This window comes from Bufo bufo, chromosome 10 (assembly GCF_905171765.1).
Source record: "Bufo bufo chromosome 10, aBufBuf1.1, whole genome shotgun sequence".
In the NCBI taxonomy this organism is placed as follows: domain Eukaryota; kingdom Metazoa; phylum Chordata; class Amphibia; order Anura; family Bufonidae; genus Bufo; species Bufo bufo.
This window is the reverse complement of record NC_053398.1, coordinates 66,139,300-66,162,811: the sequence shown is the minus strand read 5'-3', so window position 1 is coordinate 66,162,811 and position 23,512 is coordinate 66,139,300. Positions and strand designations below refer to the sequence as shown.

The 23,512-nt window shown below is 43.8% G+C and overlaps 1 protein-coding gene across 2 annotated transcripts in view; it reads left to right on the top strand.

Moving 5' to 3' along the window:
• The window catches only part of STX5 (syntaxin 5), a 65,771-nt gene that overhangs the window by 23,385 nt on the left and 18,874 nt on the right, over positions 1–23,512 (top strand). The window contains exons 2-6 of one of the 2 annotated variants that reach the window (XM_040409703.1): positions 1,489–1,715; positions 18,256–18,326; positions 20,450–20,505; positions 21,211–21,281; positions 21,384–21,500. In XM_040409703.1, the coding sequence (XP_040265637.1) occupies positions 1,515–1,715; positions 18,256–18,326; positions 20,450–20,505; positions 21,211–21,281; positions 21,384–21,500 (516 nt within the window). In that variant the 5' untranslated portion in view covers positions 1,489–1,514. The remainder of the gene's footprint in view (positions 1–1,488; positions 1,716–18,255; positions 18,327–20,449; positions 20,506–21,210; positions 21,282–21,383; positions 21,501–23,512) is intronic. The other variant, XM_040409702.1, reaches the window with a different exon arrangement.

The following is a 23,512-nucleotide window of genomic DNA, read 5'->3' as shown; positions in this document are numbered from 1 at the left end:
CTTGCCCGGCTAGGCTCTGACTAACACAGAGTTTCCTGACTCACCTAAGTCCTTGTTCACACCCTGTGAACACAAGCGGCTTTCTCAGCCAATGTCCCACAGCCTCCTGGCTGTACAGAGCACAGTACGCCTACTGCCTCCAGTCCAGTGTCTCAGCAAACATGGGGAATAGTGGTGTCTCAGCCCTCCTGGCTTGGACCACACAGAGCCTCCAGGCCTCTGTCCATAGGTAACACACTTCCCCCTTGCTGACACCCTGGGAGGTGCTTTGTGCCAGCCTGATTACTTCCAGCTGGTCTCCCTGTGGTGGAATAGGGATGTGGACCGAACTATCCACCCCTTCCTTGCCTCTAACCTGCGTGAGACCTGTCACTGTCTCACACTACGTCCGCGATGGGGACGCAACCAAACGGAACGGAATGCATTTTGGTGCTTTGCGTTTTTTTCAGTTCATTTTTGTCCCCATTGACAATGAATGGGGACAAAACGGAAGCGTTTTCTTCTGCTATTGAGATCCTATGACAGATCTTAATAGTGGAATTGAAAACGCTGGTGTGAAAGTAGCCTACACGTGTAAATTAAAACGGAAGAATAAGGACTCATGCACACAAACGTATTTTATTTCCGTGTCCGTTCTGTTCTTGTATACTGAACCATTCATTTCAATGGGTCTGCAAAAAAAACAAAGTTACTCCATGTGCATTCCGTTTCTGTATGTCCGTTTCGCAAAAAAAAATAGAACATGTCCTATTGTCTACATTACGGACAAGGATAGGACTGTTCTATTAGGGCCAGCTGTTCCGTTCCGCAAAATACTAAATGCACACAGTCGTCATCCGTGTTTTTTGCGCGCCGCAAGATACATATGGTTGTGTATATGAGCTTTAAGACTAAGCATCTCCAAGCAACCATCAGTGAAAAACAGACTGTATCCAGATGTCATGTGTGCGCTGTCAGTTTTTTTTTTTTTGTTTCACTGACCCGTTGACTTGAATGTGCCATCCACAATTTGTTTTAATATATCCTTTGAACGTAATTTTTCAAGTAAAATCATATAAAACCCTTTTTTTTGTCATTTTGGTGTTTTTTCTCGAATAATCGATGAAATTATCGGCAACTAATCGATTATTCAAATAATCGTTAGCTGCAGCCCTAATAGCATATAAAAATGCACTGCTTGGAATTGTTTGCTATTTGACTTTTGTCTGTCGATTAATGTCTGGTCACTTCAATTGTTTCGTTTTTTCCTGTTTGCTTGAAAAAAAAAGTTTTCTCAAAACGCTCTGGGGGAATTTATTCAATTGTATCATAAAAAGTTGCACCTTTTTGTACAAGCCATACTACGCTTTTTCTCATGCTCTTGAAAAGATAGCAAAGTACGTTTACTATATATATTTCCATATAAACCGTGAAACGTTGTTTTTCCTCCCAAAATGTCCAAATGTGTTTTATTCAGAAAAGCATAGTATGGCGTGTAATAATTTCAGATTTTTTTCACAGCTGGCCCAGGACCCATGAACGCTCGTAAACGTCACGGTTCCCGAAACATTGAGAACGGAGTATACGTAGGACCCCCACAGACACAGGTCCTGCCCTCCCAAGTCACCCCAGAAGTTTTACAACTTCCTACTCTTGTGCCACCAACTGATAACATGTCTTGCCGGGATCGCACTGCTGAGTTTATGTCTGCTTGCAAGTCCTTGCGTGGACGCCAGGTAAGTGCTGTTATGAAAGGGAAAAACATAAGGTCAGGGGTATTGCACGTAGTACTGGGTTCACACCAGCATTCCTCCGTTAGAGGAGCAGAACTACAAAACTGATGGAAGTGGCAGGTACGGCACATAACTGACATGAATGGAACGCAGTAAAATGTATTTTATACTAAAAATGAAATTTTTTGTGGGCTTTGCCGAGTTTTTATTACATTATGTATAACTTTTTTATTTTAAATCCTATTTCGGATTACTATTTTCTGACTTTATTTCAAACTTATAGGGGAGATTTATCTTTACCCTTGCGCCTGAATGGTTAAACAGTCACAAACTAGGTGTGTGCGACTTTTTAAATCAAGTCGTTTTTATTGAAACAATAAATACAGAGTGTTACAACAAACAATTCGTTGTTTTTTCTTTCTTGCTTTATCCATCGTGTGGATTCAGAGTACAACAGTAACCGTACCAATAACGACACACAGTTTATCCAATAGCAGTACATAATGTGTATACATGTTAAAACAAATATTTGAAACAAAGGATTATACATATCAAATCCCCCCCAAATCCCTCCCCCTCCCTTATAACTAGTCTTGATCGTCACAAGCCTATATAACCACATGGGTATGAGATAACCAATCACTCCACAATTTTTCAAACTTCTGCGGACATCCTCTCTTCACATACACCACTTTTTCAAGTATCATCATGTCATTCACCTTCCGTTCAAACTCACTCAGTGTGGGTGGACTCCCCTGGATCCACCTCATAGCAATCAGTTTCCTGGCCACATATAGCAATCTCCCCACAGTGACCTTAACCGATTCATTCCCTCCAATCTCAGACACATATCCCAGTACACACACCTTTGGGTCCTTTTGGATTTTCAATGCCATTCTGCTATTAATCATATTTCTTACCTCCTCCCAATAATTACCAATTACTGGGCAAGACCACAGCATATGTAACAAATCCGCCCCCTCTTCCATACATTTTGGACACCTGTCATCAATTCTTACTCCAACCTTTTTTAGAAACACCGGTGTTTTGTACACTCTATGTATAATAAATAGCTGGGATAGTTTGCCCTGTTCGCTCAAGGACACCTTGGGGACCCCTTCCAATATATCTTCCCACTTGTCTTTAGACATAACCCCCACGTCAGCCTCCCATTTTTTCATTCTTGAGAGCGGAAACCCCTCCAGGAATTTTCCCAATAAAAGAGCATACAACTGTGATATCAGCCCTCTTTTCCCTCCTCCTGACGGGAGAACAAGCTTATGAACCTCCTCCATTTGAGCTATCACACATCCTTTCCGCAGTGTGACCTCAAGGGCATGCCTCATTTGGAGATATTTATAAAACCACCCCCTAGGAACATTAAATTCCTGCTGCAGGTTTTGAAATGACTTACATATCTTGTCCTTGATTAATTGGCCAAATCTCGTCACTCCATAAGTTTCCCAATTCCTAAGTCCTGGTATGGCAAAAAATTCGGGCAACAGATGATTCTTTCCAATAGGGGAAAGTTCACTAATTCCACCTACACCTCTTAGCTGCTTCACCTTTGCCCAAACTTTTTTCATAAGTTCAATAAGAGGGAGTTTTTCTCTCCCAGCATGCATTCCTGAGCCTTCCAGAATGCCCATGAGGTCCCTACTGCCCAACCAATGTTGCAATATCTGCCCTCTCATATCTGGAGCTTGCAAATCAATCCATCCCTTGAAGTGTTGACATTGGGAAGCCAGAAAGTAAATCCATGCATTAGGGACAGCCAGGCCCCCTTCCGACTTAGTATATTGCAATGTCTCCAGTTTAATCCTAGCCTGCCCATATTTCCAAGTAAGATCCCTAAATATAGAATGAATTTTCTTGAATCTATCCTGGGGGATCCATACGGGAGCATTATTCAGTACATACAGCAACTGGGGCATCATAACCATTTTTAAAAGGTTAACTCTACCTACCACCGACAGAAAGAGTCTACACCATGACCTTACTTTAAGCCTGAAAATAGCTAGCAATGGGGATAGATTAAGGTCTTCAAAATCCGATAGTCTCGGTGTTATATATAGTCCCAGATATTTGAATTTATCCACCCATGGCACCAGGCTATCTGCTTGTCTGCCTGACAAGGCCTGCCCATCTATTGGCATCAAAGAGGATTTTTGCCAATTTATCTGAAGTCCAGAGAAGCTACCAAATCTGTCAATCAATGCCATGGCCTCATCCAGGGACGCACCAGTATCGCCCATAAAAAGCAGAGTATCATCAGCGTACATAGCCACTTTATTGTGCAGCCCACCATATCTAAACCCCACTATATTTGTTGATAAGCGAATATGCGCCGCAAGCGGTTCTATTGCGAGAGCAAACAATAAGGGCGACAATGGGCATCCCTGTCTGGTGCCCCTGGCAAGAGCGAAACAATCTGACAACACTCCATTAGCTCTAATTCTCGCCTTAGGACTAGAGTATAGGACCTTTACCCACTGAATGAACCGTGCTCCAAAACCCATATTTTTCAAGACCCCCCACAAGTAACTCCACTCCACACTATCGAACGCCTTAGCGGCGTCAAGAGCAAGCAAGGCCCTGTCTCCACAATTATCTGCCGGAATATTTAAGCTAGCATACAGCCTACGGAGATTAATAGCCGTCGATTTCCCAGGCATAAAACCCGTCTGATCCGGGTGCACTATGGTCAGAATTACTTTCGACAGCCTGTTCGCCAACACCTTCGCCAGGAGCTTAACATCAGCTGTGAGAAGCGAAATTGGTCTGTAGGAATCCGGTATTTTAGGATCCTTCCCAGGTTTAGGTATAACCACTATTATAGCTTCCCGCATCGAATGTGGTAACGAACCTGCCTCCAATGAGTGCTCAAGCACCTTAAGTAATTCAGGAAGTAATATCCCTTGCAGCTTTTTATACACCTCCACTGGGAGGCCATCAGCTCCAGGCGCCTTACCATTCGCCATACCCCCAAGCGCAGCCTCCAGTTCCTCCAGTGAAATCGGCTCTTCCAGCCTTACTCTATCCTCCTCTGACAGCCTCGATAACTGTGCCTCCCCTAGGAAATCATTAAGAGCCTCCTCAGAACTAGAGCCAGTGGAAGCATATAGAGATACATAAAAGCTTTTTAGAATATCTAATATTCCTTTCGTATCCTGGCTACTATTCCCTCTGCCATCTCTCAGTTCCTAAATACAAGAGGAGCCTCTCTGAGCCTGTGATACCACCGACAACAGATGACCCACCTTCTCATCGGCCTGTCTGCTCTCCCTCCCGTGCGCACGGGAGGGAGAGCAGACAGGAGAGCAGACAGGCCGGCATCGCGTAAGGCGCATGCGCGATTCTCTTACATGATCGCGCTTTTGTCAGCAAGAAAGACGGGATCGCGCGGCGAATCAGGAGGACGGCGCATGCGCAGGTTTCGGAAGCGCCGTCCCGGCGACTGAGCCGGCTGTCAGTTAAGGAGCATAGAGGAGGGGTTAGGGCAGGGGCGGTACGGCCAGAGGAGATGGAAGGGCTACCCCCTTGACTGGTTGCATGACTGTTGGAGCACCGAATGTGAAGTTTATAAGACGATTTTTTGAAGTATAAAGAGCCCAGGAAAGCGGCACTAACATGGATAACAACACACTCAAGATAATCTATAAGGTACTGTTGCTAGTTTATAAAGTGAAAATGAGGTGAAAGGTTCGCTTTAACAAGGGCCAATCGCGATAACGAATGATGCGCGGCAGATCTGCACGAGAATTCACGCTTATCAGGGTTACGCAATCTCCATACATCATGCACACCTATTTCACCCATAATATTTCTAAGAGCCACACTCCCCGGTAAACCCCCTGCTCCTTCCACCCGGCATCTATCTAAGGAGTCATTTAGCGTGCAATTAAAGTCCCCAACCAGTAGCCACGGCAGCCCAGGGAAGTCCGCCACAAAGTCCATAATCTCTCTTATCAATGGGGATGCAAACGGTGGAGGCACATACAGACACCAGCACCACCTGTATTCCGTCCACCTTACACACCACACACACATATCTACCATCCGCATCCACACATTCCTGCATATGTTCATACCTAATGCTACTATGCACAATCATACTAACCCCTCTAGAGTGAGAAGAATGAGTTGAATGTAACGCATATGTCACCCAATTTTTACTCATCCAGTGTAGATTTTCACCAATCAGATGCGTTTCCTGAAGACAACATATAGCCGGCTGAAACCGCCCCAAGTATTGAAAAACACACTGTCTCTTTTGTGCATCTGCCATTCCTCTCACATTCCAGCTTAAAACTCTAATCACCTGTGACATGATAGAACTTCAGACCATACTTGGATCTCACATCCCACTCCAACTTCCTCAGCTCATATTTCAAGACCTTATCTCTTCCCCCCAACTCCCTACCCAACCTCCCGCCCCCCTCCCCCCCTTTCCCAATCAAATTCCTATACCTGGGGAACATTTTCCCTATGATATCAACCTTACACATTAAAACTGGGCCATCTGAGAGCAACTTACCCCCCAACATATAATAATCATAACAGATTATAACAACATCTCTCACGTAGAGAATCCTCTCCACATCTGAGAAATCCATTTTACTCTCAGCAACCTACTCCCTCCACAGGATCTACCTTGTGGTAGCATTACATAATACACTTCTTAACTGGTGCAACCTTTATAGCAACCTTAGAGTGCAAATGCAAATATAAAGTGAACATAAGAAACTATATCTTAGCCTCCTTCAAGTGTTCAGGGCCTCACTTCTCAATTGTCGCTCGTGGACGTCCAGCCACTGCGCCGACTCCTCCAGATCTTCAAAAAATCTGGTGGATCCCAATGCCACCACTCGCAGTTTAGCAGGAAACAACATAGCATATTGAACTTGTAGACTTCTCAGCCTTTTCTTTATGTCCATAAATCTGCTTCTCCTCCGCTGCACTTCATTGGAATAATCCGGAAATATGGACACTTTCACCCCATTCAGGACCATCTCCTCATTGTCCCTCGATTGCCGCAGGATAGTGTCCCGGTCTTTAAAGTGCAGGATCTTCGCCAGTATAGGACGAGGTGGTCTGCCTGGCGGAAGCGGACGCATGGGGACTCTGTGCGCCCGCTCCACCGCATACAGGGAAGATAGACCTTTCTCATTAAATAGCTGATGCAACCATTTCTCCACAAATTCTGTAGCGTTATCTCCCTCCGTCTTTTCTGGCATTCCCACAATCCGCAGGTTGTTCCTTCTGGACCTGTTCTCCAGATCGTCAGTTTTAGCATATAAAGCAGCTATGTCCTTAGCAGTTGTTTTTGCCGCCATATGCAGAGGCCGAACCTCATCTTCTATAGTAGACACCCTCTTCTCCAATTCAGAGGTGCGTTCAGATATCTTGTGTAGGTCGTGCCTAATTATAGACACATCTGACCTCAGGCTACCAACTTGTACAGAGAGCACCTTCAGGGTACTGTTACAGCTAGCCACAGCAGCCATAATATCTTTTAACGTGGGCTCTTCATTAGCCGCATCTTTGGGGCCTGCCGTGCTTTTGGCTGGACATGCAGGGGTTAATGGCGGCCACTCCGCCGCATCCAGGGTCTCCCCCTCCAGGGATCCGTCCTCTTGTTCAGAGGAATTATGCACGTCTGTCTCCTTCTCCTCTGCCCAGTCTCCCACACCGCTATCAGCGCGGGCAAACTTGCTTAACTTTGCGGCCGCACTCTGGCTCAGTTTGGACTGGGAGGCCGGCCCCTCTTCCTCCTCGGCGCCATGCTGGCTCACCTCCGGCCTATCGTATCGCGGCCCTTTGCTGGATTTTCGCGGCATGTCGGAGCTTTCAAAATCACCCCCGCACTCTCCGGTCTTCACTCACCCACCAGGTAAGAAAGATTACTCGAAATAGACGTTGCTACCACACTTATAATCAGGATGCCGGCAGGAGCTGTGAGCGGTGCGTCCTACTCCATGCGCTCTCAGGCCACGCCCCCGTGTGCGACTTTTTAACTGCGACTTTTTACAACAATAGTTGCATCTCCTGGTTTTACGCTGCTCTCGCCGCTTTTATTAAAGAGGGTGTGGCAAGGCAGAAAGTGGGCAAATGTAGCTTTATTTATGCCAGGTTTTTGCCGCAAATGAAGCCAGAAATCCGCGGCATTACTGTATTGCTGTACAGTCGTGGCCAAAAGTTTTGAGAATTACATAAATATTGGAAATTGGAAAAGTTGCTGCTTAAGTTTTTATAATAGCAATTTGCATATACTCCAGAATGTTATGAAGAGTGATCAGATGAATTGCATAGTCCTTCTTTGCCATGAGAACTTAATCCCAAAAAAAACTTTCCACTGCATTTCATTGCTGTCATTAAAGGACCTGCTGAGATCATTTCAGTAATCGTCTTGTTAACTCAGGTGAGAATGTTGACGAGCACAAGGCTGGAGATCATTATGTCAGGCTGATTGGGTTAAAATGTGGCAGACTTGACATGTTAAAAGGAGGGTGATGCTTGAAATTGTTCTTTCATTGTTAACCATGGTGACCTGCAAAGAAACGCGTGCAGCCATCATTGCGTTGCATAAAAATGGCTTCACAGGCAAGGATATTGTGGCTACTAAGATTGCACCTCAATCAACAATTTACAGGGATCATCAAGAACTTCAAGGAAAGAGGTTCAATTCTTGTTAAGAAGGCTTCAGGGCGTCCAAGAAAGTCCAGCAAGCGCCAGGATTGTCTCCTAAAGAGGATTCAGCTGTGGGATCGGAGTGCCACCAGTGCAGAGCTTGCTCAGGAATGGCAGCAGGCAGGTGTGAGCGCATCTGCACGCACAGTGAGGCGAAGACTTTTGGAAGATGGCCTGGTGTCAAGAAGGGCAGCAAAGAAGCCACTTCTCTCCAAAAAAAACACCAGGGACAGATTGAGCTTATTGAATTAGTCTGCAAATGAAGTTAAAAGTGTAATTTATATGCTTAGGGTAACATTTAGAAACGCTCAGTGAGGATAGCATAGTAGAGGTGACAGGTTCCCTTTAAGTCTGCAACAAAATATAACATTAAAGCAAGATCTGTCAAAGAGATCACACAAAATGTAAAATGTTTATCATAATATACAATACAATAACAATTCACAACTGAAATAAAGAGCACAAGAACATGGAATCACAAGCTAAACACACAAGCACTCATATCCCCACTTCATATCAATTCCTCACCTGTCAGATACACAGAAGAGGTGGAGAAAACATAAGCAAAGAGCAAATAAATTGAGGGACCAAGCTTCTAACAAGAGGAAACCCTATCTAGGTCCTACAGAGGAAGCATAGCTTCTAAGACAGACCCATCCTCTACAGAGGGCCCACTAAGATGGGCCAAGGTCTCTCTTAAGGGTATTATAATAATAATCAGCCCGCTTGTGCAAAAGAAAACAAATGAGTATAACACATACATAACATATATCATAAAATAAAACACAACCAAACCAGTCTTGCTATCTCTGAATTCCCATGCCTCAGTCTACCTCTCAACTTAATACAAAGACAGACAGACCGACCAACAGGTACCCAACTGAGGTCCATAAAACTGCAGATCCCTCTCTCCGGGTGATTAAGCATCTATCAGTCATATAGGATGTTACCAACCAGGTTTTTCTCCCGATATCAAATAGTAGCCCAATAACATGAAGCTTGATTTTCCCTAACAAACAAAAAATATGGCCTCATCATATTTTCTTTTTGCTGCCCTGCCTCTACCCAGTTCCTCTTCATCAGGAAAGACAGTTTTTCTAGAAAAAATAATAATAGTTTAGCTGGAAAAGTTCTTGGCTGATTCCACACTTGCAGAATAGATTTGCTCCCTGCTGCAGCAAGTACCGGTAAATGCAGCATACAAAAATCCTTTAAATCAACATTACTAGAGAACTTGTTCACAAAACTTAAGGCCTCTTTCACACGAGTGGGACGTATTGGCTCTTGGACGCTAGTGTGAAAGTACCCTAAGAAAGCGGTAAGGACTACTTTAACATTTTTACATATTGTGCAGAGAGTAGGAATTTTCTTGGTGCCATCAATAGATTGCAGTATATCCAGGTGAGTCGAAGCAGGGTAATCCTGAACCCATTTGTCAACATTATCATTCATCTCAATGTTATCTCTGGGAGTGTACCAGTGTATATAAAGGCAGGTAATGCTAGATATTCTGGAAGTCAGAGTTACAGTTAGTGGCTTAAATTGGGATGTCCATTCCAAGCTTGGTAGGTGTGACATGTTGCTTAATTTTTCATTATTTAATTATCCAGTTCAAAGGTGTACATATCCTTTAAAGTTACAACACCAGTTCAATAACTTACTTAAATGTGTCAGGTCATCAAATAAGCAATAAGAACATTGCGAGTTAGGCCTCATACACACAAACATATTTTGTTTCCGTGTTAGTTCAGTTTTTTTTTTTTTTTGCGGATAGTATGCGGACCCATTCATGTCCACTTCTGTATGTCCGTTGCGTAGCCCCGCAAAAAATATACATCATGTCCTGTTCTTGTCCGTTTTGTGGACAAAGATAGGCATTGTTAAAATGGATCCACAAAAAAACAGATGCAATACGGATGCCAAAAGGACATGAGCACCGGTCTAAATGTTAGCTAGCTTCCTTGCTGGCTTAAATTTAGACCATTTTCTACGACTAAAACAGGCGCCCACTTTTTTTTTTACACCTGGCGTGAGCAGGGAAAAGTCACAGACTGTGGCAGGAATAACCTAATATAATAAGCATATTTCTGATGACCCCTTTAATAAAAGTTTCATTTTAATGAGGACTAGAGTTTATATTTATACTAAAATTAAAATTCTGTTTTAATGCTAAAATTTTAAATAAATGGTTCCACAAAAACGGAACGGATACGGAAGACATACGGATGCACTGACTTGAATGGAGCCACGGAACGTGATTTGCGGGCGATAATAGGACATGTTCTATCTTTGAACGGAACGGAAATAAGGAAATGGAATGCATACGGAGTACATTCCATTGTTTTTGCGGACCCATTTAAATGAATGGTTCTGCGTAAGAACCGCAAACGGAATCACCAAAAACGGAACTGAATCAAAAAACATTCGTGTGCAGGAGGCCTAAAACTAGCATTACACACATGAATTTGTTCTTACAGGTTAAAAAAAAAAAAAAAACACCAGAATAAGCTGCAGTTCTTACTGCAACTTTCTGCTTCACAGTTAATACTTTCATTGCCGGGGTCCATACCACAGCATGATCAAAGGGGACTCCTCCCTATAATTGGGTCACTGAGTTACCCAATAACCCGATCATCTGCAGTCAGCGCTGGGTACTTTCAAATGAACCCAGGGCTGTCTGTTCTGTAAGCCTGTTAGGGCACAACAGCAGCCTGTATCATAGTGACACAAAGTATAATGTATTAGCATACACGAGTATGCAGATATACTATGGGAGAGATTTATCAGCACTGCCGCTTTCTGCGCTACCAGAGGATACACATACACACATAATTTTTATAAATCTGTGCACCTAACCAGAAATCTACAGTCGTGGCCAAAAGTTTTGAGAATGACACAAATATTCGTTTTCACAAAGTTTGCTGCTAAACTGCTTTTAGATCTTTGTTTCAGTTGTTTCTGTGATGTAGTGAAATATAATTACACGCACTTCATACGTTTCAAAGGCTTTTATCGACAATTACATGACATTTATACAAAGAGTCAGTATTTGCAGTGTTGGCCCTTCTTTTTCAGGACCTCTGCAATTCGACTGGGCATGCTCTCAATCAACTTCTGGGCCAATTCCTGACTGATAGCAACCCATTCTTTCATAATCACTTCTTGGGGTTGTCAGAATTTGTGGGTTTTTGTTTGTTCACCCGCCTCTTGAGGATTGACCACAAGTTCTCAATGGGATTAAGATCTGGGGAGTTTCCAGGCCATGGACCCAAAATGTCAACGTTTTGGTCCCCGAGCCACTTAGTTATTACTTTTGCTTTATGGCACGGTGCTCCATCGTGCTGGAAAATGCATTGTTCTTCACCAAACTGTTGTTGGATTGTTGGAAGAAGTTGCTGTTGGAGGGTGTTTTGGTACCATTCTTTATTCATGGCTGTGTTTTTGGGCAAAATTGTGAGTGAGCCCACTCCCTTGGATGAGAAGCAACCCCACACATGAATGGTCTCAGGATGCTTTACTGTTGGCATGACACAGGACTGATGGTAGCGCTCTCCTTTTCTTCTCCGGACAAGCCTTTTTCCAGATGCCCCAAACAATCGGAAAGAGGCTTCATCGGAGAATATGACTTTGCCTCTAGCAACCCATGTCCTAAGCTCTATACCCAAAATCCCAGTGACAGGTTGCCTTTAAGCAGACTGAGCAATTTTCCATATTTTAAAATTTTTTATTTATTTATCACACTCTGCCTTTCCGGAGCCATAATTTTTTTTATTTTTATATATATATATATATATTTTTGCGTTCACATAACCTTATAAAAGCTTGCTTTTTGTGAGACAAGTTGTACTTTTGAAAGGCACTATCTTATATTGCATATGACGTAGTGGGAAGCAAGAAAAATGTTTTAAATGGGGTGCAATTGGAAACAATGTTTTTATTCCACCACAGTTTTATGGGTTTCATTTTTACAGTGTACCTTATGTGGTAAAACACTGACATGTTACCTTTAGGGCTTGTTCACACGAACGTTTATTGCGTTCCGTATACGGGCCCATTCATTTTTATGGGTCCGCAAAAAAAACTGAATGTACTCCGTGAGCATTCCGTTTCCGTATGTCCACAATTCCGTTCCGCTAGATTTTGAGTCTTGTCCTATTCTTGTCCGCAAATCACGGTCTGTGGCTCCATTCAAGTCAATGGGTCAGCAAAAAAAACGGAACACATACGGAAATGCATCCGTATGTCTTCCGTATCTGTTCCATTTTTGTGGAACCATCTATTGAAAATTTTATGCCCAGCCAAATTTTTTCTATGTAATTACTGTATACTGTATATGCCATACGGGAAAACGGAAACAAAAAACGGAACAACGGATCTCTGTAAAGCACTGAAAAAGCCATACGGTCGTGTGAACAAGCCCTTATTCTTTCGGTCAGTAAGATTACAGCTATTGTACATTTATAAGTTGTCCCAAACTTTTTTTTCTTTGCATCGCCATATTTTGACCCCCCTAACTTTTCTATATTTATCTCTGTGGAGCAGTTTGAGATCCCATTTTTTGCAGTGTGATGTGTAATTTTTATTGATACTGTTTTGTGTATGACCTTTTCATCACTTTTTATTCAATTTTTAAAGCCCCCCAAAAAATCTGAAAACAAGTCGGCCATTTTGAATCCCCCCCCATCCTTACAGTGTACAGGATAAATACATTTATATTTTAATAGTTCTTGTATTTTGGAAATTGGCGATGCCTATGATCTTTATATATTTTTTTGTTTGTTTTTAACACCTTTCTATGCGCACAAGTTACAACGTATTGACTGGCTGTGCTTGCCCGATCAGTGGCAGGGGTATGGCTGTAACCGTCAGCATAGTTGAAAACGTCATTGCTATCAGATTAACCCCTTAGATGCCAAAGTCAATGCCTAATGGTGCTACATGTTGGCTAAAGCCTTACAAAGGCCTCAGGGCCTACCAGCTATGGAGGCCTATGAGGCCTAGCCCCCAGGCTAGGATGAAACTGACAGTTCTAATGCAGTACAATACAGCATGTATTGTACAGCATTGGAAAAGAAATCAGACCTCCAAAAGTTGGAGACAAAAAAAGTAAAAAAATAAAAAAATGTGTTTTAGGCCTCTTTCACACGACCGTGTCCGGATGCGTTGCGGCAAACCCGCGCGAGTACGAGTAGGTACGCAATTGCAGTCAGTTTTGACTGCGATTGCGTTCCGTTGTTCAGTATTTATCGCACGTTTTGCACGCACGTGATAAAAAACTGAATGTGGTACCCAGACCCGAACTTCTTCACAGAAGTTCAGGTTTGGGTTCAAGGTTGTGTAGATTGTATTATTTCCCCTTATAACATGATTATAAGGGAAAATAATAGCATTCTGAATACAGAATGCATAGTACAATAGGGCTGGAGGGGTTAAAAAATAAAATAAAATTTAACTCCCCTTAATTCACTTGTTCGCGCAGCCGGCATTTCTTCTGTCTTCATCTGTGAGGAATAGGACCTTTTTGATGACGTCACTGCGTTAATCACATGGTCCATCACATGATCCATCACCATGGTAAAAGATCATGTGACGGACCATGTGATGAGCGTAGTGACGTCATCAAAGGTCCTATTCCTCACAGATGAAGACAGAAGAGATGCCAGCTGCGCGAACAAGTGGATTAAGGTGAGTTACATATTTTTTTTATTAAATTTTTTTTTAACCCCTCCAGCCCTATTTTACTGTATTCTGAATGCTATTATTTTCCCTTATAACCATGTTATAAGGGGAAATAATAATGATCGGGTCCCCATCCCGATCGTCTCCTAGCAACCGTGCGTGGAAATCGCACCGCATCCGCACTTGCTTGCGGATGCTTGCGATTTTCACGCCGCCCCATTTACTTCTATGGGGCCTGCGTTGCGTGAAAAACGCACAAAATAGAGCTTGCTGTGATTTTCACGCAACGCACAAGTGATGCGTGAAAATCACTGCTCATGTGAACAGCCCCATAGAAATGAATGGGTCCACATTCAGTGCGGGTGCAATGCGTTCAACTCACGCATTGCACCCGCGCGGAAAGCTCGCCCGTGTGAAAGGAGCGTTACAAAAAAAAAGAGCGTCCAGTTTCCCCCTCAAGCCATTTACAAATTTTTAAAAAAAATGACAGTTTAGGTATCACTGCAATCGTAATGCTCTAATATCACATGATCTACCCCAGATGAACGCTGCAAAAAATAAATAAACTTTGCCAAAACGTATAATATTGAGCAGATGTTGCAATAACGCCTGTACAAGCGTCATAGACGCCTGTTCAGACCAGTTTACTCCCTGAAAAAAGTACACCTTAGGCCCCTTTCACACGAGCGAGTTTTCCACGCGGATGCGTTGCGGGAGGCTAACTCACAGCATCCGCACGGAATCCTGACCCATTCATTTCTATGGGGCTGTTCACATGAGCGGTGATTTTCACGCATCACTTGTGCGTTGCGTGAAAATCGCAGCATGCTCCTATTTGTGCGTTTTTCACGTAACGCAGGCCCCATAGAAATGAATGGGGTTGCGTGAAAATCGCAAGCATCCGCAAGCAAGTGTGGATGCGGTGCGATTTTCACGCATGGTTGCTAGGAAACGATCGGGATGGAGACCCGATCATTATTATTTTCCCTTATAACATGGTTATAAGGGAAAATAATAGCATTCTGAATACAGAATGCATAGTAAAACATCGCTGGAGGGGTTAAAAAAAAAATAAAAAAATGTAACTCGCCTTAGTCCACTTGATCGCGTAGCCCGGCATCTGCTTCTGTCTCCTTTGTTGAATAGGACCTGTGGTGAGCATTCATTATAGGTCAAGGACCTTGTGATGACTGGAGTGACGTCATCAAAGGTCCTTGACCTATAATGAATGCTCACCACAGGTCCTATTCAACAAAGGAGACAGAAGCAGATGCCAGGCTACGCGATCAAGTGGACTAAGCTGATTTAAATTTTTTTTTTTTTTAACCCCTTCAGCGATGTTTTACTATGCATTCTGTATTCAGAATGCTATTATTTTCCCTTATAACCATGTTATAAGGTAAAATAATACAATCTACAGAACACCGATCCCAAGCCCGAACTTCTGTGAAGAAGTTCGGGTTTGGGTACCAAACATGCGCGATTTTTCTCACGCGAGTGCAAAACGCATTACAATGTTTTGCACTAGCGCGGAAAAATCGCGGGTGTTCCCGGAACGCACACGCACATTTTTCCGCAACCCCCGTGTGCAAGAGGCCTTATACTTTTCCTGCCATTCATCAGCGCTGTGAGCTGCACCAGCAGTGCAGCAATCCTGCTGCTGCCTGAAACAACCAATAACAAAGCTCCTTACAGTAAGGAGCTTTGTTATTGGTCGGTTTAAGCGGGCTGCTAGAGCATATGCGCCCCACTCTGAAGTGACGAGGGAGGTGCGGAGTAAGCGGCCTGGCTGTGCAGTGAAAATGATTATTGCAACTGATCTCTATAATGAGCCTGAAGCACTCAGCCGGTGATCTTTCTGCTCACTGCTCAGCGTGATACTGCAAATGGCTTCAATAGAAAGTCTATGGGACAGTCTTCACTACCGCACGGCCATTAACAATGAAGACCGACTTTGCAGTGCAGTCTGGAGTGAGTGCCCCACAGGCTATTATAGCCCAGTAATAAAGTACAGACCAATATAGTGGATCTTCCCTGTACTTTATCACTTGGCTATAATAACCTGCTGTGCATTTGCTTCAGACCCCCCAGGGGCTTATTAACCCTATCCTGGAGGGAGGGGAGCAATGTTATTTACATGGGACTGTATGTTGGAGAAGCTGACGTGAGGGCACGTTCACACCGCCACCATTTATTTTTGTTCTGCTCTGTTAAATGAGCAGAACAACAAAAATAACGCTAGTGCCGGATCGGGTACCTAACTGACAGGAATGGAGCTGAGCAGACTCCATTGACTATAATGAAGTCCGTTCAAGTTTCCATTCAGGATCTTGTCTTTTTGCCTGGTCTTTTTGACAGAATCTGCGACAGACGCCCCAAATGGAGCCTCCAGTGCAGGTGTGAACAAGTCTAAGACTACTTTTACACTGGCGTTTTGGCTTTCCGTTTGTGAGATCCGTTCAGGGCTCCCACAAGCGGTCCAAAGCGGATCCGTTTGCATTCTAATGCATTCTGAATGGAAAAGGATCCGCTCAGAATGCATCAGTTTGCATCAGTTCAGTCTCCATTCCGCTTTGGAGACGGACACCTAAACGCTGCTTGCAACGTTTTGGTGTCCACCTGATGAAACTGAGTCAAACGGATCCGTCCTGGCACACAATGTAAGTCAATGGGGATGGATCCGTTTTCACTGACACAGTAGCCCGTCCAGTGAACGATGTTAAAAAAAATGAGGGCAGATTACACAGGCTGTATATAGGGGGGAAAGACTACACAATTCATTTTGGAGGGGTAAGATAGCAGTGTTCTGGATGCACTTATCCAGCATATATTACCAAGAAGGTCATGTCCATCTGAGAAAAGTCTGAAAGTAGGAGCAGGGTGCAAACTGCATGTTAATAGGGGTGTGAAAATAAATGAAGGAGCCAAGTAGTCTTAAAGTGGACCTTTCGCATCTCCAGACATGTCTGTTTTAGTAACCACTTGCATTCTCCATGCAATAATAGTTCTGGAGCATCTTTTCTTTTTGCTCTATGATATGTCATTCCTCTGTTATCTCTACTAGAAGTTGATGAATAAATTGTCAGCAGCTTGCAGTAAGGCTGGGTTCACACGGACGAGATTTCCGCACGGGTGCAATGCGTGAGGTGAACGCATTGCACCCGCACTGAATCCGGACCCATTCACTTCTATGGGGCTGTGCACATGAGCGGTGATTTTTATGCATCACTTGTGCTTTGTGTGAAAATCACAGCATGCTCTATATTGTGCGTTTATCACGCAACGCAGGCCCCATAGAAGTGAATGGGGCTGCGTGAAAATCGCAAGCATCCGCAAGCAAGTGCAGATGCGGTGCAATTTTCACGCATGGTTGCTAAGATGACGCCTTATAAGGGAAAATAATTACATCTACACAACACCGAACCCAAACCTAAACTTCAGTGAAGTAGTTCGGGTCTGGGTACCACATTCAGTTTTTTTTATTTTTTTATTTATATTTTATTCCACATTCAGTTTTTTATCACGCACGTGCAAAACGCATTGCACCCGCGCAATAAAAACTGAACAACGGAAAGCAATCGCAGTCAAAACTGACTGCAATTGGATACCTACTCGCGCAGGTTTGCCGCAATGCACCCGGGACGCATCCTGAGCCAAAACGTGACGCCCTTGTGAACCCAGCCTAAAAGTACAGATGGGTGTTACTAGTCGGGTGTCCCTGCACAGACTGACACTGGTAGCCCTGATTGGAGAGTGTCAGACACACCCGCTACTGGTAACACCCTGCATTACCTTTACTGCAGACTGCTGGCAATTTATTTTTAAGCTTTTTAAAAAATAAATTATAAAAAAAAAAAAAAATATATATATATATATATATATATATATATATATATTTATTATATACACTCAAGTTAACCACTAACATTTTAAAGCTGTCCATAGCCTTTAAATTGTGTCTAGGGCATCATTTTGAAATTGCTCTGTTTGATCAGTGTAAAAATGTTGCAAATGTTTTGGAAAAATTGCCCAAAGAGCCATAAAGTCCCATTTTGCGACCTTCTGAAGCCAGAATTCAGGATTGTAGAGCTTGTCAAATTCCCCCCTAAGGCCTCATGCACGCGACCGTTGTGTGTTCTGCTTTCATTTATTTTATTTCCTTTTTCATTTACAGAATGGTGTACAGCTGTCCAATCCCTCTCTCAATGCTGTAAAACAGAGGAGTGAATTTACTCTTATGGCCAAGTAAGAAGCAGCAATACCGCATAAATATACAAAAATCTTTGTAAAGACTTGCTTTTGCAATAGTTTATGAAATGCAATGTGAAATTCTGTAAGGAAGGGGAAGTATAACTGAGAGACTAAAACAACTCTTTCTTTTTACTCCAAGATGCACACAGTTTGTTATATGAACAATAGACTGACTTGGTTTGAATATTTAAGTGGGTTTTCAAAGTGTTTCATACGGATAGGTCATCAGTATCTGATGGGTGAGGGGTCCAACAGCCGGGACCCCTGTTGATCTGTTGTTTGAGAAGGCACTAGCACTGGGGTCCTGGGTGTCGGACTCCCAATGGTCAGATATTAAAAAACACTTGGAAAACATCTTTAAATATAATAGGAAAGTACTGAAAACCGAGACGGAGATATCTCAGTATTGGCACACTGTCTAAATAAGGGAACAGTGTCTCCCCAGTGCACCATAACCATGATTATTAAAGAATGTGATACAGTCTAACAATAAAATCCAGTCCTAACCGGTGTTGCCTTCCACCACTTTTCTAATCTAACTTAAAGGGGTTATCCAATACTATAAAAATGTCCCCCATATGCCGGGCCCCTCACAGTGAATATACTTACCACGCTCCTGGTCCCCGCACCGCCGCTGCAGCTTCTCCCTGTGCGCAGATGAAAACATCCGGTGTTGGGGGGAAACACCAATGGCAGGTGTGGCCGAGCATCCGTAGCATCGCAGGTGACGCTAGGGAGGCTCCCCCCCGCCCGCCATTGGCTGCTATCTCCCCCACCCGTGCGCGGATGAAAACATTCGTGGGAGGGGAGAAGCTGCAGTGACGATGGAGGGACCAGGAGCGTGGTAAGTATATTCACTGTAAGGGGCCTGGCATATGGGGGGACATTTTTATAGTATTGGATAACCCCTTTAATAAATGAGTTGACGTTATAAGTGTCACATAGGTTTCATAATTGACGACTTCAGTTTGTCTAAACTTGCTTGCCCATGTCATTGGAGAGAGGGACTTCTGGAAGTAACTTTCTCTCTCATGCAACAAAGGATCAGACATCCAACATACCTGATCCTCTTTTCATCCGCCCTCCCCATATACATAGATTTTCTTCATATCTTGACAATATTAAAGGGATTCTGTCACCAAGTTTTGGGCTATAGAGCTGCGGACATGCACGGCTAGATCGCCGCTAGCATGTCCGCAATATACCGGTCCTATAGGGCTGTGTGCTTTTATTTTCTTTAAAAAAGGATTTTAGAGATATGTAAATTAGTCTTGTATGTGTCCAAGGGGCTGTACGAACCTTCCTGGAGCCCAGCCACGCCCGCCTGTAAAGGAGCCCAGCACCGCCTATGTCCTTCGAATCTCCTCCTTTCATCAACGATAGATTGCCGTAATCTCGCGATGCGCAGTTCTTTCCCTGCACAGGGAAGGAACACTATACCGGCACTGCGCATCGCGAGATTACGGCAATCGATCGTTGATGAAAGGAGGAGATTCGGAGGACATAGGCGGTGCTGGGCTCCTTCACAGGTGGGCGTGGCTGGGCTCCAGGAATGTTAGTACAGCCTCTTGGACACATACAAGACTAATTTACATATCTCTAAAATCCTTTTTTAAAGAAAATAAAAGCACACAGCGCTATAGGACAGGTATATTCCGGACATGCTAGCGGCGATCTAGCCGTGCATGTCCGCAGCTCTATAGCCCAAAACTTGGTGACAGAATCCCTTTTAACCTATGGGCAGGAATATTGTTTTGTGCATTGATGGGAAGCCTCTGTCAGAACAGCACATGGCGGTTGTGTTGTCAGTAGTGTTGAGCGAACTTCTGTTTTAAGTTCGGCATCTAAAGTTCAGCTTCCGGTTAGTGGAGAATCCCGATATGGATTCCGAATTCCATTGTGGTCCGTGGTAGCGGAATCAATAATGGCAGATTATTGATTCCGCTACCACGGACCACAACGGAATTCGGAATCCATATTGGGATTCTCCGCTAACCGGAAGCCGAACTTTAGACGCCGAACTTAAAACAGAAGTTCGCTCAACACTAGTTGTCAGATGTAAAGGGACTGAAGTTTCTTTATGCAACTAGTTCATCTTGGAACTCTCTGTTATGCAGGCGCATTGGGAAGGATCTTAGCAACACATTTACCAAATTGGAAAAGTTGACGATATGTGAGTATAATTAAAAAAAACTTGTCTTCTTTTTTTAATACATTGATAAATATGTTTGTTATACTTCAAACATATTTAAGAACTTAATTAGTAGATGTTAAAAGGTACCTTTTGGATTGTTGGTACAAAACTCTATAATTTAGGTAATTATATTTTCTGCAATTTCCTAATCTATTTTGCTGGTAGAATATCTCGTGCTCCAGACTAAAGGGATCCATAGCTAAGGAGGAAAACCATGGTCTACAGTGTGCCTTTTAGAATTATAATTTTCCTATGGCTGATCTCTAATATCCAGTTTGTTTTTATGCTGATCATGAATATGATCTCTAGTAAAGGGTAAAGCGCAGTAAACACAAATTACATTTCTCCTCCCACTGTGACCGCTTGATTCAGTGTCCATGCTATATTTGGAGAAGGAGTGCATGGATCCATTATTACATGCGAGTTTTAGGGGAAAAGTTGTTTCATACTTGCACACTAACTTCAAATGTAGTATTCAACCTTTTTTTTAATTTTTTTTTTATAAGTTTGGCAGATTAGCCTTGCAATTATATCTTTACATCTCAAATCATAAACTTGTTACTTGTATTGGTTCCGACTAGACCATTTCTGAACTGTGCAGCCCTGTCTGTGATTAATCTCATGTTTTCAAGTAAAGTCGCTTCTTTTTAATTGCAGAGAATGTAAACATTTTTTTCCTTATAGTGGCTAAAAGGAAGTCTCTTTTCGATGACAAAGCTGTGGAAATCGAAGAACTGACATATATTATTAAGCAAGTATGTATCTGGGTATATATAACATACTGTATCATATACACTTTTTTTTTTTCTTGTATGCTTTTCACCTAATTCCTGCATTCATTCTATCTCTATTCACAGGACATTAATAGTTTGAATCAGCAGATTGCTCAGTTACAGTCCTTTGTGAGAGCTAGGGGCAGTCAGAGTGGACGTCATCTCCAAACTCATTCTAATACTGTGGTGGTCTCCCTTCAGGTGAGGTGGTAATATATTGATATTGACCAAGTGCTACAGTATATCATATATAAACTGAGACAGTGGGCCATGTAGGACAAAAGCAATTGTTCCACATTGCACCTTGCATACGTTGGCCAGGAATGTAACCTTGGCGTAGAATTGCATTTCTCATAATCTGTGATAATCAGCATATAATAAAAATATTTCTTCATAAAGAGAGGTGGCTAAGACCAGAGTTACTTTCATTTCTGTAAACATGTTATGCCCTGGGTAAGTTAAAGAGGACCTTTCACCGGATTTTATTAGTTGAAATAAGTCCTGTGTCGGCGATCGCAGCAAACCGCAGGTCAATTCAAACCTGCGGTTTGCTACGTTTCTGGGTTATTCGGGTCTCTGGTGACCCGATAACCCGGAAAAGGACGGTGATCGGTGGTGTGATAATACACCACCAATCACCATCCTGCTATTCTAAGAGGTGGCGGTCACACCACCTCTCAGGATCGCTTCTCATTGGCTGGCTGGCTGGGCAGGTGGGCGGGCAGATTTGAATTGCCGGAGCTCCTCTCCCCGCTCATACATGTCCGTAGAGCGGGTAGAAAGAGGAGCCTCCGGCTGCAGAGCCTGTAAAGTACGTTTTTTGTGCCATCAGGCAAAAACAGCATTTCTTGCCCATATTCATGGGGGGACACAGGAACCGTGGTATAGCCATGTCCTCTAGGAGGCGTTGACACTAGTAAAAGCTGTTAGCTCCTCCCCTGGCAGCTATACCCCCTCCAGCCTGGAGAAAGAGCTTCAGCTCCTGAAGATTTTTTTTTTTTTTTTTTTTTTTTTTTTTTTTTCTTCTTTCAGGTGGGAAACAGTGGTCGCCTAGCCTCCCTGTTCTCCCGGGGGAGCACGCCAGCGTTGGTCCGCCACGCTGCCTCCTCCCCCACAAGAAGACAAGGTGGACCAGGGCAGCCTCGCTCCCCTGCATCCCGCCAGCAGAAGGGTCACCCATCCAAGCCCCTTTTCCAGCGTCCTGCCACTAACGTGCCAGTAGCTGAAGGTTTGAATTCTTCCCGCCTAGCTGTTCCCCTCCCCCAGATGCCAGCTGAGCACCGCCCTTCCTGGCCAGCCATTTCTTTTAGGCCGGCGGGTCATCAAGGAGTTAAATCAGGCATCCTCAAACTGCGGCCCTCCAGCTGTTGTAAAACTACAACTCCCACAATGCCCTGCTGTAGGCTGATACCTGTAGGCTGTTCGGGCATGCTGGGAGTTGTAGTTTTGCAACAGCTGGAGGGCCGCAGTTTGAGGATGCCTGGGTTAGATAAACAGTGCAGTTACTTACTATTAATGAAATAACCCTTCATACACTTCTCCAGTCGTATAAAAAACATTTAATATGGGCCCCGGCCCCCTCAGCACACATCATCACCGTGCGGTACCAGACTGGGCCTGTACCCTGTCCCGGTCACAGGAGGACCTCTCATAGTCCCAATCCACCCTACACGGCCGCTTGGTTGATACTTCCGCATGCACCTGCGCTATACAGGGAACCTTGAAGGATTCCCTATACGCCCTCCGTCGCTGTTTGCTGACAATCCTCCACCTGCGCAATCAAGGAGGATCTCTGACATTCCCAATCCACTCTCCTGGGTCATTTGGTTGATAGTTCTCCACCTACGCAATTCAATAGAGGACCTCTGACATTCCCAATCCACCCTCCCGGGTCGTTTGGTTGATAGTTCTCCACCTACGCAATTCAATAGAGGACCTCTGACATTCCCAATCAACCCTCCCGAGTCGTTTGGTTGATAATTCTTCACCTGCGCAATCCAGTGGAGGACCTCTGGAACTTCCCAATCCTCCCTCCAGGGTTGTTTGGTTGATAATGCACTGCCTGCGCAATCCGGTGGACGGACCTCTAGAAGTTCCCACTCCACCCCCTCGGTAGTTTGATAAGTCCGCAACTGCCAGGGGCGAGATTCTGAGGGGTAGACCTACACGCAAGCGGACCACAGCAGGACATCTTTCTCCTCAAATATCTCCGC